General features: G+C 51.5%; 2 protein-coding genes across 3 annotated transcripts; one reads left to right on the top strand and one right to left on the bottom strand.

Annotated features, from left to right (window-relative positions):
* The first annotated feature begins 1,538 nt into the window (after positions 1–1,538).
* LOC119294765 (beta-glucosidase 7-like) lies at positions 1,539–5,051 on the top strand. Its single transcript, XM_037573023.1, has 11 exons — positions 1,539–1,895; positions 2,106–2,164; positions 2,581–2,656; positions 2,767–2,838; positions 2,959–3,046; positions 3,424–3,667; positions 3,756–3,871; positions 3,957–4,174; positions 4,269–4,300; positions 4,417–4,519; positions 4,644–5,051. The coding sequence occupies exons 1-11, from the start codon at positions 1,646–1,648 to the stop codon at positions 4,916–4,918; spliced, it is 1,533 nt and encodes a 510-aa protein (XP_037428920.1). The 5' UTR covers positions 1,539–1,645; the 3' UTR covers positions 4,919–5,051.
* An 8,883-nt stretch (positions 5,052–13,934) lies between these two features.
* Positions 13,935–17,242, bottom strand: LOC119294766 (eukaryotic peptide chain release factor subunit 1-3-like). Of its 2 annotated transcripts, none has more exons than XM_037573024.1 (3): positions 17,088–17,242; positions 14,352–15,778; positions 13,935–14,268 (listed from the first exon to the last, which is right to left on the bottom strand). In XM_037573024.1, the coding sequence occupies exon 2, from the start codon at positions 15,748–15,750 to the stop codon at positions 14,437–14,439; it is 1,314 nt and encodes a 437-aa protein (XP_037428921.1). In that variant the 5' UTR covers positions 15,751–15,778; positions 17,088–17,242; the 3' UTR covers positions 13,935–14,268; positions 14,352–14,436. The 2 variants fall into 2 exon arrangements, with proteins under 2 accessions (XP_037428921.1, XP_037428922.1); XM_037573025.1 differs by having other exon boundaries at positions 14,352–15,794; positions 17,088–17,233.
* Between the last annotated feature and the right edge of the window lie 1,250 nt (positions 17,243–18,492).

Raw genomic sequence — 18,492 nt, 5'->3', positions numbered from 1 at the left:
CCGAAAATCTTGGGTTTGCAGACAAGGTTCCAGTTAACCTTACATTTGCCTCCAGACACCTTGTCGCAACCTGCCCAAAGATAGGCACATCTCAGGCTATCGATTTTCTTCCGCACCTCAACCGGGATATCAAGGGGTGTTAGATGATAGATTGCTATGGCCGTGAAAACCGCTTTGACCAAAATGATGCGTCCAGGAGCAGTGACATGCATGGCCGACCAAGGTGGGAGCTTGCCCGCAATCTTGTCCTCGAGGTATTGGAAATGGATGCGTTTTAGCCTCGTGATCGATAGAGGAAGACCAAGGTACCGCATAGGGAAAGCCTGGAGGATGCCATCAAGGTCGAGGTTGGCACACCGAATGGGCGCAACCAAACTTTTGTTGCAGTTGGTGACAAGTCCGATGACCTCACCAAAGCAGCTCAGCATAGAGGCTAGAAACTGGATGTCCTCTTTGATAGGCGCAACGAAGATGGCCGCATCATCGGCATACAGGGATGCCCGAATCGGATTTCCACGTAGCGGGTGGAGGTTGCCTTGCTCAGTGGCCTTTTGCAAGAATGCGGTGGAGAGGGTCGATGGCGAGGACAAAGAGCAAGGGGGATAAATGATCTCCCTGCCGAAGCCCACGACCATGCTTGATAGGGTCACCCGCAATACCATTAAGAAGCACCCTGGAAGAGGCCGTGGAAAGGAACGCCGAAATCCAGTCACAGAAACGACTTGGGAAATGATGGTGACGCAATAAGTTCATGAGGTAGTCCCGTCGAACCGAGTCGAAGGCTTTTTTGATGTCAAGTTTGAATAACAGGGTTGGAGATTTGGTACAGTGGAATCGACGGGCCAAGCTGCGGACATACATGAAGTTATTGTGAATACTTTTTTTTTAATAAGAGCACTCTGCGTGTTGGAAACCGCAGCATGTGTTGGATCTGTACCAACCCGCCTAGTGTACGCAGCACCGACTGGTGGCGGTGCAGCTCAGAGCCCCAGTCCAGCTCCGAGGTAAAACTTCGATGCCCGTAGTTTCCCGTGCATGCCGGTTGACACCGAACGTACGCGCGCACGGCCCGCGACAGATTCGCCGCTGCCATGTTCGAGGCTCGTACCTCCGCTATCCGCGCCAGGACGGAACCATCCTCCACACTCCCACATGCCGCGTCACATGGCCGATTCCCGGCCGGAGGAAGACCCGGCCACGTGACGCTCCCCGACAGCCGTGAACTGGCCACCATTAATCATTGCAGCCGGCCTCCCCTCGTCACCCCTTCCTAGTTCCTTCCTTCTCCCCCGAGAACGTCCGTCACCTGGTCCTGCGACACCGTGACCCACGCGGCGTTATCACCGGCGCCCGGCCGTGCCAGCCAGCCACTGGAGCACCCACCACGTCCGTGCCGCCAGCCTCGACCACGCGCGCGCACCGCCAGAAAAGATGCCCTCCGCCCCGCCCCACCGCGCCGGCAATTATTAGGACGTACGCGCCCACAAACACTACTTGAAGAGCGTGCCGCTGCCCTGGCATTACTACTAGCGAGTAGCGAGCTGCCAGTGGCCAGCGGGTGGGCGTGAACAGTGACCAAGCAAGAGTGTGCCGCTGCGTCGTGCGAGCAGCGCCGAGCGGGGTCGGTCGGTCGGTCGGCGGCGAGATGGCCGCGTGGTCGGCGAGCCGCGTGCTGCTGCTGCTCGCGCTGGTGGCGGCGTGCCATGGCGAGGGGGCGAGCGTGAGTGCCGCGGGGGCGTCGCCGCGCCGGCCCAACTGGCTGGGCGGGCTGAGCCGGGCGTCCTTCCCCAAGGGCTTCGTCTTCGGGACGGCCACGTCGGCGTACCAGGTGGAGGGCATGGCCAACGCCGGCGGCCGCGGGCCTTCCATCTGGGACGCCTTCGCCCACGTCCCAGGTGATTCGTCTCGTCTCGTCTGTCTCTTGCTTGGCACCAGCGAGTTACCACCAGTGGTCAGTGAGCTGGTGTGAACTGAACTGAAGGTGGCTGCCATGGATGGAACTAAACACTCGACTTAGAATCTTGAACTGAGATCCAATTCTTATTCTTCTTCTTCCACCTCATCCATCCACACTGACATTCTCTTCTGAATGTTGCAACGAGCAGGCAACATTGCGGGCAATCAAAATGCAGACGTTACTACGGATCAATATCATCGCTACAAGGTACTAGTACCATTACATCCGAGAAGCAAACAGAGGCGCATCTTGCAGTATCAGAAATCGCAATAACTTCCATGTCAGAAATTAGCTGAAATCTCTAGTAGTATTACTTTCACTGCTCCTCTGGGATCTTTATAGCACGGTGCAAAAACGCAGATACCATATTTCCCTTCTCAATAGAAGCTAATGGCAAACTAAGCTCTCTACGAGTGAAATATCTGTACCCATTCAAAATTACACCGCATAGATCACACTTCACAAAAAATTGAGCTGATTGACATCTCCCAGTGCATTACTACTTGTAAAACACCATATATGCAAGCTTTATTTTGGGGAAACATTAATATTCGCGCTACGACTGTCGAGAAAGAACTCCCATGGCCTTACGAGTTACGATATGTTCTTTTATGTTGCCACAGGAAGATGTCAATCTCATGAAAGGATTGAATTTCGACGCCTACCGGTTTTCCATCTCATGGTCCAGAATCTTCCCAGGTACGACTCCGAATTTGGCTGGAACCGTAGCATATGCTAATACACAACTCCAGTATCATTCTGAATGAAACACAAGAGTTACCACCCTTATTCACCTTTGACTTATGCAGATGGTGACGGAAAAGTTAACCAAGAAGGCGTCGCGTATTACAATAATCTGATAGACTACCTTCTTCAGAAAGGTATAGCATGTAACTAATCATCTATTTCCTTTTTTGCGCGGAACTAAGCACGTATTTCAACCTGTGAAACTTCCATGGGAACCTGAATGCTATCTGAATGTTTCCATGAAAACTGAGCAGGCATTACTCCTTATATCAATCTTTACCACTACGATCTCCCTCTCGCACTTGAGAAGAAGTATGGAGGCTGGTTAAACGCAAAGACGGTGTAAGTCAAACTAATATTCTACCTTTCTATGTACTCATGTGTTACATTTAACTTCTCACTTTGGAGTTACTGTATACTTGTAGTTTGGAATTTAGAAGCTAGCATATATACCTGAGAAAGCTAAAATGGTTTAGACAAATTACCAGTTACTCTGTGACTCTGTGTACGGTAATAATTGTCTAAAGTGACTCTGCGTATTGAGCATGAACATTATGCATGTGGAAGTTTTTGTATGTTTACCCGAAAGTAAAATGCATAACATACAAGCACTATATGTTTTTCTAGGTAAATACAGCAAGCTATATAGTATGTGCCTCTGATATGAAAGGTTGAACCGTGAGCAATGCGTGACTTTCTCCATAACATTTGTTTTGTAGGGGACTATTTGCAGACTACGCTGATTTTTGTTTTAAGACCTTCGGTGATCGTGTGAAGCACTGGTTTACATTCAACGAACCAAGGATAGTTGCGCTTCTTGGTTACGACGTAGGGTCGAATCCTCCTCAGAGGTGCAGCAAATGCGCTGCCGGTGGGAACTCGGCAACAGAACCTTACATCGTTGCTCACAATTTTCTCTTAGCACATGGTTATGCAGTTGCAAGATACCGGACTAAGTATCAGGTATTTTTCTACTTGAATTATAAGAGTAAATCATAGTGGCTCAGCTTTCAGGAGTATAGTATCTGAATAATTTTTAAAAAAAATGTAGGCAGCTCAGAAGGGGAAGGTTGGAATAGTTCTCGACTTCAATTGGTATGAGGCTCTTACCAACTCAACTGAAGACCAAGCAGCAGCTCAAAGAGCCAGGGACTTCCATGTTGGCTGGTAAGCCCTCTGACAAAGCATTTCATCAGATAGATAAACAAAATATATACCGATGCTTATGCCATCAACGTTGCGTTGGATGCAGGTTTGTCGACCCGCTAATAAACGGGCATTACCCGCAGATAATGCAAGACCTTGTGAAAGAGAGGCTGCCCAGGTTCACTCCTGATGAAGCTAAATTGGTCAAGGGCTCGGCAGACTACATTGGGATCAACCAGTACACGGCCAGCCTCATGAAGGGGCAGAAGTTGACGCAGCAGACGCCGACCAGCTACTCGGCCGATTGGCAGGTCACCTATGCCTGTGAGTTTCTTGCCTCAAGCTCTAGGTTTTACATCATTGCGTTCCGATGAATACTGTCGGTTCACCCTTTAAATCATCGCCGAAATCTTTGCAGTTGAGAGAAATGGCAAACCGATTGGACCAAAGGTATGTGTGTAGCTCTTAGCTGCAACCTTTTTTAACTTCATTTTCTCCGACCATATTTGCACCGTTGAGTTGAATATTGACATGATCAATCGTCGTCGATGCGTGAACTCTTGCAGGCGAATTCTAACTGGCTTTACATCGTCCCGTCGGGGATGTACGGATGCGTGCACTACCTCAGCCAGAAGTATGGAAACCCACCTATTGTCATAACCGAAAACGGTACTGGATAAATAGTTGATCCTTTTTTGAAGCTCCATTTCATCTTTGCTTGGTTTCATGCCGCCTCTCGATCATCTTGTCATGCATGCACATACCAAACTTATTATTATCATCATGTTGCCAGGAATGGATGAGCCGGGGGGCCTCACCCGGGAGCAGTACTTGCGGGACGCGACGAGGGTCCGGTTCTACCGGAGCTACCTCGGCGAGCTGAAGAGGGCCATCGACGGCGGCGCCAACGTCCTCGGCTACTTCGCGTGGTCTCTCCTCGACAACTTCGAGTGGAGCTCCGGCTACTCCTCCAAGTTCGGCATCGTGTACGTCGACTTCAGCAGCCCCACCCTGGACCGGCACCCCAAGGCGTCGGCCTACTGGTTCAGAGACCTTCTGCAACACTGATATGTTATCATCATCTTCAGCATCTTGCTGAGTTTCTGCCTACTGCTGTTCGAATGGAACCATAATTCAGACTTGAGAGCATGTTTTGCTCTGCCAAATGAGAATAAAAGTTGCATGATATTTGAGTGTTGCATTTCATGTGTTCTTGGCCGATCGGCAAATTTAGCCGGGTGAGCAAACACCCCAAAATTAGGGGGTGCGGCCCATGGCCTAGAGGGGGGAAAACGAGCTCATTCGCCGCTGTCCGCTGTCTAAGTTTGCCTTCCTCTGCTGTGGCCTCAGCCCAAGGGAAGGATCACGGCGAAACATGCATGAGCGAGGCGCGCGCCACTTTGCATGCCAGCCTCCACCGCACACGTACGCGCAGCCCCATCTCCACGGTCCTAAGCTCCGCCGGCGCGCCACCGCCGTCGCAGCATCATCGTCGTTGTCGTCGCCGTTGTCATGGCCGCGGGGCCGGTCAAGATCGTGGTCCTCGCCGTCTTGATTGCCGCGGTGGTGGCGACCAGCTACTTCCTCCGGTACCAGTGCCCCCGCCTGCCGTCGCCGTTCCTGCCCGGCGGCGCCGCGCCGAAGCTGCTGATCGTGGTGACCAACGAGCAGCAGGTGGGGGAGGAGCTGGACATGGCGGACGGCAACGTGCAGCTGCTGTGCCACGGCTACAGCGAGCACAACCTGAGCGCGCCCGTGTGGTCGGAGCGGGCCGAGATCCCCAGCGCGGAGGAGGCGCGCATGTCGATCCCGGCGGTGCGCGGCGACGAGGTGTTCGAGGTGCTCTGCTCCTACCGCGGCGCCAACCTGTGCTGGGCGCACGGCGTGCGCATCTTCTGGAACCCCGGCCACGACCTGCTCCTCTGCAGGGAGGACGGCGGCGGGTGCAAGGTCCGGTTCCGGGAGGACGGCGGCGTCGAGAAGCAGTACGGGACGCTGGGCAGCAACCACGGGATGGAGACGCAGCCGCCGATGTTCCTCGGCTTCGCGCCGGACTTCGACAACGCCAGGGACGGCGGCTGCGCCTCCTCCAGCTGCGTCGGCAGGACCGTCAACAGGGTCATCGGCGAGGAGAGCTGCTGCGACGACTCCTGCGGCGGGTGGGAGAAGGCAAACCCAAAGATGTCGTCCTGACCTGACGATCCTCCATTGTAGAATACCTTCCTGGTTTCTTTTTTCCTGTATGTATGATGATGGTGTAGAGTTCCAGCTGATTCCAGTATGATGTAGACTATACAATGAGATACTGATTAATAGGAGAACAGACACACTTGAATTTGACATGAAGATGGATTAGGGTTCCTCTGCCCCCGTCGGCGCTGCCGCTGGTCTGCCTCGTCTTCGTTGGTCCTCGGACCATGGAGGCGCGGTGGACCCCGGCCCTTGCCGGCGGGAGGGATTCTACTTTGTGTTTTAGGTGTTTTTTTCATGAGGCAAGGTGGCGGCGGCAGCTCCGTGAAGGTTGAATAAGGTTGACTGTCGAGAGACGCCCCTTTAGTGACCCCCCGCGTCACTCCGGCGAGCGACGGGGGGAAACCCTAGCCGCCGCCGCTCCTAGCTCCCTTCCCTCCTCCACTCTCCTCGCCGCCGCTGGAGCTCGCTGGCAGGCAAAGCCCAGCTTGGGGGGGGGGGCTCCTCTCCTCTCCGAGCGGTGGTGGGCCGTGCAGGACGGCCTCGCCGTTCTGGGGCGCGGCACTTCGCGGGGTGCTGCGGCGCTGCTGGCTGTTGCCCTGCCGTGGAGGGCTACATGGTGTGGTTGGCGGGGATGTGTTCGCGGTGCCACAGGCAGGGCGGGCCTGGCGGCTGTGGGGAGGGGGGCAAATCGGGATCTGGTGGGTCTCCCTCGACAGGCGGCGCGGGGGCTGGCCATGACCTAGCGTGGTCATGGCGCTGGGAGTGGCCGCGACAGCGCGCGGTGGGCTGTTGCAGGGGTGCAGCGGTTTTCGGTGGTGCGGTGGCCCCTTGGTGGATGGGCGCTCTGGGCCCTCTTTGGCGGATGGATGCGGATAGGCCGGGGGCCCTCGCCGGTGGACGGGTGGCTGCTATTGCCCCACATGGGGGTGGTTGGAGGCCGTGTGGGGAGGTTGTAGGAGGGATGGGTGGTCTCTCTACCCGTCACCAACGTAGGGGGCATCGGTCCGGACATGCTCCAATCCTCTTCTCCTCATTTCCCCTGCTTAGCATCTCCGAGCTCCAGATTGAGTTGTTCGGGGCAGTCTGGTCACCGGCGGCTCTGCTGATGCTTGGGTTTTGCCGGTCTGTTCCAAGTCCATTCCTTTGTTGGTTTCTGGAGTGTCGGGTTGCAGGGCGGCAGCCTTGGTGGCGGGAGCGGCATGCTCATGGGCGGAGCTCGTGGCTCAGGTGCGGGCTAGTCTCTATGGTCGTGTGGGTGGCATGGCGGTTGGTGCTTGTCGATCGGTGGCTGCGATGCGACATTTGTTGGGGAACATAGTAATTTCAAAAAAAATCCTACACACATGCAAGATCATGGTGATGCATAGCAATGAGAGGGGAGAGTGTTGTCTACATACCCTTGTAGACCGTAAGCGGAAGCATTAGCACAACGCGGTTGATGTAGTCGTACGTCTTCACGATCCGACCGATCAAGTACCGAATGTACGACACCTCCGAGTTCAGCACACGTTCAGCCCGATGACGTCCCTCGAACTCTGATCCAGCCGAGTGTTGAGGGAGAGTTTCGTTAGCATGACGGCGTGATGACGATGATGATGTTCTACCGACGTAGGGCTTCGCCTAAGCACCGCTACAGTTTTATCAAGGTGGACTATGGTGGAGGGGGCACCGCACACGGCTAAAAGATCAAACGATCAATTGTTGTCTCTAGGGTGCCCCCCTGCCCCCGTATATAAAGGATCAAGGGGGGTGCGGCCGGCCAAGGGGAGAGGCGCGCCGGGAGGAGTCCTACTCCCACCGGGAGTAGGACTCCCCCCCTTTCCTAGTTGGATTAGGACTTGGGAGGGGGGAAAGAGGAGGGAGAGAGGAAGGAAGGGGGGGGGGCGCCGCCCCCCTCTCCTTGTCCTATTCGGACTAGGGGGGAGGGGCGTGCGGCCCAGCCCTGGACGCCTCTCCTCTTCTCCGTAAAGGCCCACTAAGGCCCATTAACCTCCCGGGGGGTTCCGGTAACCTCCCGGTACTCCGGTAAAATCTCGATTTCACCCGGAACACTTCCGATATCCAAACATAGGCTTCCAATATATCAATCTTCATGTCTCGACCATTTCGAGACTCCTCGTCATGTCCGTGATCATATCCGGGACTCCGAACAACCTTCGGTACATCAAAACATATAAACTCATAATATAACTGTCATCATAATGTTAAGCGTGCGGACCCTACGAGTTCGAGAACTATGTAGGCATGACCGAGACACGTCTCCGGTCAATAACCAATAGTGGAACCTGGATGCTCATATTGGCTCCCACATATTCTACGAAGATCTTTATCGGTCAGACCGCATAACAACATACGTTGTTCCCTTTGTCATCGGTATGTTACTTGCCCGAGATTCGATCGTCGGTATCTCAATACCTAGTTCAATCTCATTACCGGCAAGTCTCTTTACTCGTTCCGTAATACATCATCCCGCAACTAACTCATTTGTTGCAATGCTTGCAAGGCTTAAGTGATGTGTATTACCGAGAGGGCCCAGAGATACCTCTCCGACAATCGGAGTGACAAATCCTAATCTCGAAATACGCCAACCCAACATGTACCTTCGGAGACACCTGTAGAGCACCTTTATAATCAACCAGTTACGTTGTGACGTTTGTTAGCACACAAAGTGTTCCTCCGGTAAACGGGAGTTGCATAATCCCATAGTCATAAGAACATGTATAAGTCATGAAGAAAGCAACAGCAACATACTAAACGATCAAGTGCTAAGCTAACGGAATGGGTCAAGTCAATCATATCATTCTCCTAATGATGTGATCCCGTTAATCAAATGACAACTCATGTCTATTGTTAGGAAACTTAACCATCTTTGATTCACGAGCTAGTCAAGTAGAGGCATACTAGTGACACTCTGTTTGTCTATGTATTCACACATGTATTATGTTTCCGATTAATACAATTCTAGCATGAATAATAAACATTTATCATGATATAAGGAAATAAATAATAACTTTATTATTGCCTCTAGGGCATATTTCCTTCAACATTTGTCCCCAGGACTGGCTGCAACCTGTTCGGAGTTGGAGTGTGTTTATCGGGGTGAATACCTTGCCTGGCTTTCCCGGGACGACGGAGGCGGCATCCGTGGACGTTTGTCATCTTCTTGAAGGCTCCGTCGTGGTTACTCCATATCCTGCAAGGTGCCATGGATGAAAATTGTGATCCTTTGCATCGGGTGGTGGTGGCACTCCGGTGGCGTATCCTTCTTGAAGGCGTCGCCTTGGGTCTCATAGATTGAAGACGTGCGGCTTGGTCTCTTCTCAGCGGCTTGTTCCCGGTTGAGTGCTCCCTCGATTTCCTAGCGAGGCTTAGGGCGTGTTTGGCAGCCCATTGGATTCTCACATCCTTGCCTCCAAGACCAGAGCGCACCCGAATGGGTCAACTCCCGGCTATTCCACACAGAAATGGGCGAACGGCTCAGTGCAAATTTGCAGGATCGATGGAGTTGGAAAAACTGAGCTCCACAAAAACTAGAAGCGGGATTTCAAGAAAATTACATTGTCCCGCCACCACCAAGGGCGTGTTTGGTTGCCCGCATGCAGCCCAACCAGGTCCGCGCGGGATGTGTGCGGCCTGTTTGGTTGGCTGGGCTGCATGCGGTTTGAGGCCCGCACGGACCTCAAAGCAGCCTGCAACCTGGCCCGGCGGAAACTGCTAAATCAGCAGTTTCTCACGAGCCTGGCCAGGCGCGGCCGCACATGCAGGGCAGTTGCACGCCTTGGGAAGCGCAGGAGATGGAGGCGACGTCTCATTACTCTTCCCCACTGTTCCCACTGCTCCCTCTCTCTCCCTCATCGCCCCTCCCTCTCCTCTCCTCTTCCCCGATGGCTCCGCCACGCCCACCGCCACGCCACCCTCTGACCCCGGTCTACCAGCGCATCGCCAGCATCCAGGAGCGCTAGCTGGCTGGGCTCCAGAACTCGATCCGCGACCTGGCGTCGGCGCTACGAGCGTTGTCCCCCATCTGCTGCCGGTCTCCATGAGCGTCGGCCAATGCGGTGCCGACTGCTCCTGCTCCGCCGCCGATTCCGGACGTCGTGGTCCTAGGCTCGACGCCGGCACCGTCGACGGAGCCACCCCTTCTTGGGACATCATTGGGCTCCGGGGTTTTCTTGACCCCCGTCCAAGGGTTTTCACCGGTCAGCGGGCCGTCCTTCTCGACCTCCGGCGTGGCGTTCAGCACGGGGCTGATGCCGCAGGCCGTCGCCGGGGCCGGCTCGTCCTCTGCTCCGCCACCTCTACCCTTCCTGTCGGGGTTTTCACCCCGGCCTCGGTTCGCCGCGGACGCGTGTGCTCCGGTGAGTCAAATCCCCTCAAAGCTTTCTCCTAGATGTACATTAGCGGTTAATTTCTTATGCATGTGCTAGGATTCTAGCAGATCCGATTGGATGCGATCCCAATCGAATCCAATCAGATTGATCTGTTCTTGTTTTGTACAGTGTGTGTGCTAGGATAATTTTCTTGTGCTACTGCTTGTGTGTCCTAAGATTTGTGCTACATGCTAGTAGTTGCATTGCATGTCCTAAGATTATCCTAGCACAAGATTCATGTCCTACAACCAAACGGGCTGCTTTGAGGTTCATGTTAACTGATGAATGTTATACTGATGGCATGTTCATGTTGAGTGATGAATGCTAGAATCATGTTGACTGCTGGCATGTTCATGTTAGGATCATGTCCTTGTTTCATGTTGCATGTTGAAGATAGGGTTTGTGCCATCAGTGGATGTTATACGTGCATGTAGTAGGACCATTTTAGGATGGTCCCAAATCTGCATGGCTGCACATGGGTGCTATTGGCACTTGCCGTTGCTATTTTTAGATGTTTACTTGTTTAGGATAGTGCAGTGATCAGTGCCAGTTGCAGCAAAGAAGATGCCACCTCTTGGATGCCACTGATCAGTGACTTGCCCAACAACAAGTGTCACTGATAAGTGGCATTTGCGGGCAAATGCCACTTATCAATGACACTTGTTGTTGGGCAAAATGTCACTTATCAATGGCACTTGCTATTGGGCAAGTCACTGATCAGTGCCATTTGGCCATGAGCACATGGCACTGATCAGTGGCACTTGCTGTTGGGCAAGCCCACTGATCAGTGGCATTTGCTTGCTTGCTTGCTTGCTTTGTTTGCTTTTTTTGGTACTAATACTTGTCATGTTGCCTGATAAGATACTGAAGACTGACTGGGATGTGGCGGGTGGAGGAGCTCAGGTGGTGGCCGAAGCTGAGCGCGCCGAGGATTTCATCCCCACGAACAGGTGGCTCAGGATGGTGGACCTGCCTGGCAGGATCGCCTTCATGAGCATGGCTCGTTCAAGGGGATGATCTCCGAGGCAGGGCCACGAGGAGGGAGCCAGGGAGCCGATGAGATTCTACCGGTAGATCAAGGACAACGAGGACCTCGCCATGCTCGTCGTCCCTCCCAAGTTCGTGGAGGTGATGAACACCTGGCTGGTCATCAAGCGACTCCCGCGAGTGGTCAGGCTCTCGGCCAACAAGCGGTGTGTGTTCTAGGTGCAGGTCCAGAACTTCGAGGGCCACATGGTGCTTGGCCGGGGGTGGAACTACTTCTGCCGCCGCCACTGCATCGTCCCCGGCGACCTCGTCGTTGTGCGCATCTCAGGACTCGGACTGAAGGTTCAGATCTACAACCACGACTCGTCGGTGATGTGTGGGTATCGTTACATTGCTTGCTTTGTTTGATCTTGCTGTTGTGTTGTTGCTGTTGTGCTGATCATGTGTGGTGGTAAGGCCACCACATTTGAATGGGTTGAGTAGAACACAAACGTTGTTTGCAACCAAACAGCTGAAGTTTGCATCTGCTCACACCCTAATTACAAATGCGGGCAACCAAACAGCAGGGGGGTAAGTGCCTCTTGATGCGATGCAGGCAACCAAACAGGTTGCATCTGCTGCATATGAGGTTGTATTTCAGCAACCAGGCTGGATGGAGATGGACATGCAATACAACTATTGTTGCAAACTGCAACCAAACACGCCCCAAGTGACTCGCTCGACTGAGCATCACGTACTGATTCGCTCCAGGTCGTCTCTCTTGCCGCAAGCAGTCCCTCCCCGACCAGGCCTATGGCCCAGCCCATCTTTTCCAAACCTTTTGGATTGCTAGTCTGCTCCTGATGGGCCACAAAGGGGTGGTTTTATGGGCTTCAAGCTCGCTACCTCGTGCGAGTGGGGGAAGTCGTGACGCTGAACAGATCGCTCAATGCGGGATCGATTGCGAGAAGCTGGAGTTGGATTTGTGGCGTCAGAGTTGAAGGTTTTTCGGCGGTGGAGGCTCCCGAACACGCCCTTAGTGTGTATCTGTTGTTTTTCTTTTTTTGAGCATGTGTATCTGTTGTTTACTTGACTTGTTTTGGGAGTGTTAACTGCTTCTTAGCATCTTTGTATCTTGCCTTGGATGCGTGTGGATTTGTATCGGTTTGCTTTAGTGCTTGTAGTCGTCGCTAGGTGGTCTACGGACCCGGATGTAAATTTTTATTATTTCTGATGTTCGTTGTATTGCCATGATTGAAGATGAATATATATAACGGGTGAAAGCCTTTTTTGGTAAGGTTGAATATATAAGATTTAGCGTCGTTGAAAGACGTGTGAAAATGTGTCTAACAGATCTAGATCCATGTTGATCTTCAATGGATCTGCTTGGATCCGGTCTTCATTTTTACGCAATGCTTGTAGTCGTCACTAGTTAGTCTAGCGACCTCCACGTAATTTTTGTTATGCCAGTGATAGGTGTCGGTTGGCCGATCAAATTTCGGACGGTCACACCGCACACATAGGATCTGCCTAGTTACTAGTTATAGCCACACGATATTCTCTCTCTTCCAATTGCTTCGTTCAAAAAACAGAAAAGAAAGCCATGGAGCCTGTCCACCATGTCCATGTCGTGATCCTCCGACACGCCGGCCAGCTCGGCGGCTGTCCTCACCCGCTTGCCTCGCCGCCCTCATCGCCAGTGGTCACCCTCGCAGCACACGTCTTCGCCAGCCACAAGTTCGCCGTTGTTGGTTGCAATCGCTTTTGTTGTTGTCAGTCATAGCTTTTTCATAGCGTGGTTTGCAGCTTCCTGGTCTCTCGATTACATTCGTGTGTCATTGCCGTCCACCAAACTACACCGCCGAAGATTGTAGCAAATAGCGACGCCGGTTGTAGCAAAAAAGGTGATGCGGTCGTGGCAAAAACCAACCGTGGTTTCAACTTGCTTATTTGCAGCAAAAACCAACTATGGTTCCAGCTCTTGCTTCGGCCAACTTGCTTATTTGCAGCAAAAACCAACTATGGTTTCAGCTCTGACTTCGGCCAACTTGCTTATTTGCAGCAAAAACCAACTATGGTTTCAGCTCTAACTTCGGCCAGTTGCAGCAAGTCCACTCGCCGGTGTTGCAACCTTCGACGTGGTCTCGTCGGCATGGCGTCCCGGAACGGTCCCAGCACCTCCATAGCAGGAGTCTGTGCACCACGTCCGAGCACCTCCGTTGCAGGAGCATCTGTGCAGCACGGTGTGAAGATCGGAAGGAAAAGAAAAAAAAAACACGATGGGGCATCTTGCAGGAGGGCTTCCAAAGGTAGGAGACAATGCGCTTTAGCAAACAAGTAATACGATCGAACAGAGTCTCACGCGGCCGCCCGGCCGAAGTTTCAGCCGGTCAGCTGCTTTTGGTGCTGCAGATGCAGATGAAGCTTTTGGTGCTCTTTATACTGCAGATGCAGATGATAAAATACTCCCTCCGTCTCAAATGTAGAGTTGTCCAGACACATATACCTCCATATCTAGATAAATCTAAGACAAATAATTTAGAACGGAGATAATAGATCGGAAGTTAAAAGACACACTAGAATGAATCCCAATTCAACCTTTCCCGCATGACAACAACAATAAGTAGCTTACAACAACTCAAATTCAGGGCAGACATTTGCCCGGCAGACAAGTTGCTAAATTGAACCTTAGACACAGAGTCAGTTCACACAACAGCGACGCAGGAGTTCCTGGGAAAAAAAGATGGGCAAAACAGGAGGTAACAACCAAGGTTCAGTAGACAAGTCATCATAACATCTCGACGTCGTTTGATAGAGGAATTGCGGTTGTAACGTCTCAGACTTCTATAGCATAATATGTAGCTGACCCGCGCCCATCATCCAATGGATCTGAAAATACAACAGGAGAGCTTCAGAAATCATGGAGCAGACAATAGAATTACAGGCTAATTGCATATTGAGACGAAACTCACAGCTTCTTTGAGGTGCTCCGGAGCAAATAGTCGCTCCAAATTCAGATTTAACCGCGACTGCCTCAGGCATGTGATTGATTGGTTGCTAATCAGAGTCTTCATAGACACCCTCGTCGTCATCAAGATCATCAAAGGAGCGAATGTCCAGCTGATAGCGGAGGATGCCGCCAATGCCACCAAACCCTCTACAGAACTGCGAGCCCTCTTGAGATTTATTGGTAACAAACTCAAGGGTGCACCCAAACTTTTTGTATTCATTAGCAAACCATTCCAGAAGTGAGGTCTTCTCCTGGACTTCTAACTCAGCATTGGTAGATGGATCACGGAAGTTGCTCTGGTCGGCTTCACCTTCTTTGTTCAGATGCTTAATGATAATTTCTCCAGTTGCACTGTGCTTAAGCACAAACCGATTGACATCAAGGTTTTCCCACACCATCAAGGTTTCAACAGCACCCATTTCAAGAGCCTTCAGGGTGTCATCAACTCCAAAGACATACTTCCCAGTATCTTGACTAATCTCTTCAAAGTACTTCCCGATCAACTTCTTCTCTTGTATGAACTTCACATTTGCTAGAATTTCAGCTGATAACTCAATGGCCTGGTTGAAACCGCTCTCACCACCATATGAAACATCAACCACATTAAGTATCTTGCACTGAAGGCGCTGATCAAACATGTCAGATTGGCTCAGTTCTGTTTTAAAATCAGCAGAACCAGCCAATATTAGTCCTGCAACATTAGGCTGGCTGGTAGCTGGGTTGATGAAGAACTGAGTAGCAAGTTCAGCTGTTTTCCGAACATAATTGTGGCGCTTCTCCATCCGAAGGCGAGCAAAACGCAGAGCAGATTGCCCTCCTCTTCCATGCTTCTTGGGGAGATCCACACTGAACTTGTGAAGCACTTCACGAGTATTGCCACTAAGTGTGCCAAAAAGAGTTCCATTACCATCCATAATGATGAAGCCAAACTTGTCATCGGATTCCAAGAGCTCACTCAATGCTTCAGTGTGGAATTTATTGTCACAAAGGTACAAGGACGCATTGATGGGCTTGAATGGCTCAAAATCGATTGTAACCTTCTTTTCCTTGCCATCGTCAGTAACAATTGTTCCAGTGTAAAGAACTAGTCCATTTGGGGGAACCCTGTTATACAGCTTCAGCCTCTGCTGCGCTGAGGTGATGGCTCCCAAAACAGATTGACGATTGACTCTACTCTTTATGTTTGAAGCAGTACCATATTCATCACCCAACATCTTTGTCACACGCGAGACTTGATCACGTGGAGGCATAATCAGAGAGATCATGCTTGTGCCATTGCCTCTAGCAGACTCGAGTCCCTTGATCAGCTTCTTGATCTTCCACATCTCAATATTCTTGTCGGTTTCATGACTATCAGACATCTTGACAAAAGTTGGGTGCTCAGTTCACCTGCGGAATACAGAAGCTACCAAGTGTAAGAAACGGTCAGAGTGATGTAAGTGATGGAGTCTTGACTTCAGATTTTGCATGGAAAAAAAAAAGCGAGGCATTCAATGGAATACGACAACGTATGTCAACCTATTCCAGTAGCTGCACAGTCACTTTACTTGAACACTGAAATAATTAAATCCATCCAACATGCGATCTACGTTAACTGGAAAAAAAATGGCAGGTAGCGAAGTGGATAACCACATAAGCTCTACAATTTAATCGAAAATGCCAGCAACGGTAAAAATACCATATATGAGTCGACCGATTCGGAAATAACCCAGGAATCACGTGAAAGCGAGCCATTCAATGCAATACGACAACGAATGTCAACCTATTCCAGTAGCCGCACGGTCACTTTACTTAAACACTGAAAGAATTAAATCCAACATGCGATCTACGTTACCTGAAAAAAATGGCAGGTAGCGAAGTGGATAACCACATAAGCTCCACAATTTAATCAAAAATGCCAGCAACAGTAAAAATACCATATATGAGTCGACCGATTCGGAAATAACCCAGGAATCACGTGACAATTCTTTTTGAACGAAAAAAACAAAGCGAGCTCTGTGTATCATATCAAGTGAGAAACGTTACAACTTACAAAAAGCAGAAAGCGTGTGGCCTTCAAGGTCCTCAAGATCGATTCTAAACACACGCTACGTGGCAGTTACGTGCGCACCGCCATGCAACGTCCGGCTTCGAAAAACCTCCAAAAAGCTCAAGATCCAGAAGATCTAGAACTGCAGGCTACTTCTTACTACTACACAGCAATAACGAATAGCGTGTGCTCGAGAACAGGGAATACGATAGACCAAGCCTCCACCAACATAGACAAAGAACTGTACCACTGTGAGTCAATTCTAATCTAGAAGGTGCTTCTCATCGAACATAGCCTCAAATCTAGCCAGCGTCCAGGCAAGATAATACTTAAGCGATGTAAATATAGGACCGATGAGACACAAACCGATGAGAACATGCGTATGCAAAGGGGATGGGGTACAAGATGACGGTCGCTACCAATCCGCAGCGGCAGAAACGCGAAGAACAAAAACCCTAATAAGCAACTAATCCGGCCAGATCTCTAAGCGTGGTAGAGCTAAGAACAACGCCGCAGCAAAACGGAAGCCTGGCCGAATCTAAGCCCGGAGCCGGCTGCAGGGGGACGGATATAGGGTTCTATACGGCGTGGCGGCGCGCGCCACGCCCCAAATCTAAGTCCAAGTTCTTGGGTTCAAGTAATCCGACCGTGGATGACTGGACGGCATACCTCAGGAGTCGATGCCGGGGATTGCGGACGGGGTGGGGCGACGAGGTGGAACGGCGACGGCGGCGGCGGCGGCGGGCGGAGGGGGGCTGTGTGTGTGGGAAGGGAGGCGTCGGCGTTGACGCTAAAGCCACGGCACAGCACAGCGGCGATGGACTCCAGACGGATTTTAGAGCGCTGGGTCGGGTCGGGTTGGAGCTTTGGGTAGGGCCAGGAAAGTAGCAGGCCGGGCCGGGCCGGGCTCGGGGGGAGGGGGTTCGATCAGTCGACACCGGCGAGAGCAACTTCAAATTATGTTCTTCTAAAAAAAAAAGAAATTCAAATTATGTCGCCATTTCTTCCTTTTTTTTAGACAATTTTTTTGCGAGAAAACTTCCAATCTATTCATCAAATATCGAGGTAGTACAAAGAACACCAGAAGTAAGAATTACATCTAGGTCCGTTGATCACCTAGCGACGACTACAAGTATAGGAGCGAGCCGAAGGCCCGCCGCCGTCATCGCCCCTCCCTCAGCGGAGCCGGACAAACATTGTTGTACTCCCTCCGTCCCAAAATAAGTGTCTCAATACAAAGTTGTACTAGGCTTGAGACACTTATTTTGGGACGGAGGGAGTAGTAGACAGTCGGTAAGTCGTCGTGCTACGTCCCCATAGGACCAGCGCATTAGAACAGCAACCCGTCGTCGATGAAGAGAATCCTAGATCGAAAGAATCCAACCTGCAGACATGTAGACGCAAATGAACGAAGACCGGAGCCAAGCGGATCCACCGTAGACAAACGTCGATCGGATCCCACGAGATCTCCGGAGACACACCTCCACACGCCATCCGACGGTGCTAGAAGCATCGCCAAGACGGGGGCTAGGCGGGGAGGACCTTATTCCATCTTCAAGAAGCCGCCTCCGCCTCGTCTTCCTGAGCATATGGCACAAACCCTAACAAAACTCCAAAAAAACACCTAAAAGCGGAGCCCTCCCGCCGTCAAGGACCGGGATCAACCGCGCCTCCATGATCCAAGGACCATAGGAGATGAGGCGGACCAACGGCGACGCCGGCGAGTGGCGGGGAAATCCTAGTTGAGAGATCCTAGGAAGAAGGAGTGAAGGGGTAGTTGAGACAAAATATGTCGCCATTCTTCCTTTCATCTCTCTCGTTTAGGGATTTATAAGCTTAAACCCTACTCCAACTCCTCTTTCATCTTGGGGTCTCTTCATCCACACTATATTTCTGCCAAATGTGTAGGGGGCAACTATAAGGGCTCCCCATTCCTTCCTGAATCCCGTTGGTTGGTATATGTCGTTGTCGCCCGTTATCCACTGATGGTGGACAACCGTCGTTTCTTGTCGCAGTCCGCCACCTCCCGCCATCACTTGTAATGTTTCACCACCAATGAGTTTTTATTTTGTCT

The sequence above is a fragment of the Triticum dicoccoides genome, chromosome 4B (assembly GCF_002162155.2).
Source record: "Triticum dicoccoides isolate Atlit2015 ecotype Zavitan chromosome 4B, WEW_v2.0, whole genome shotgun sequence".
Classification (NCBI taxonomy): domain Eukaryota; kingdom Viridiplantae; phylum Streptophyta; class Magnoliopsida; order Poales; family Poaceae; genus Triticum; species Triticum dicoccoides.
Note: the sequence above shows the minus strand (reverse complement) of the source record. Positions and strands in the feature narration are given on the sequence as shown.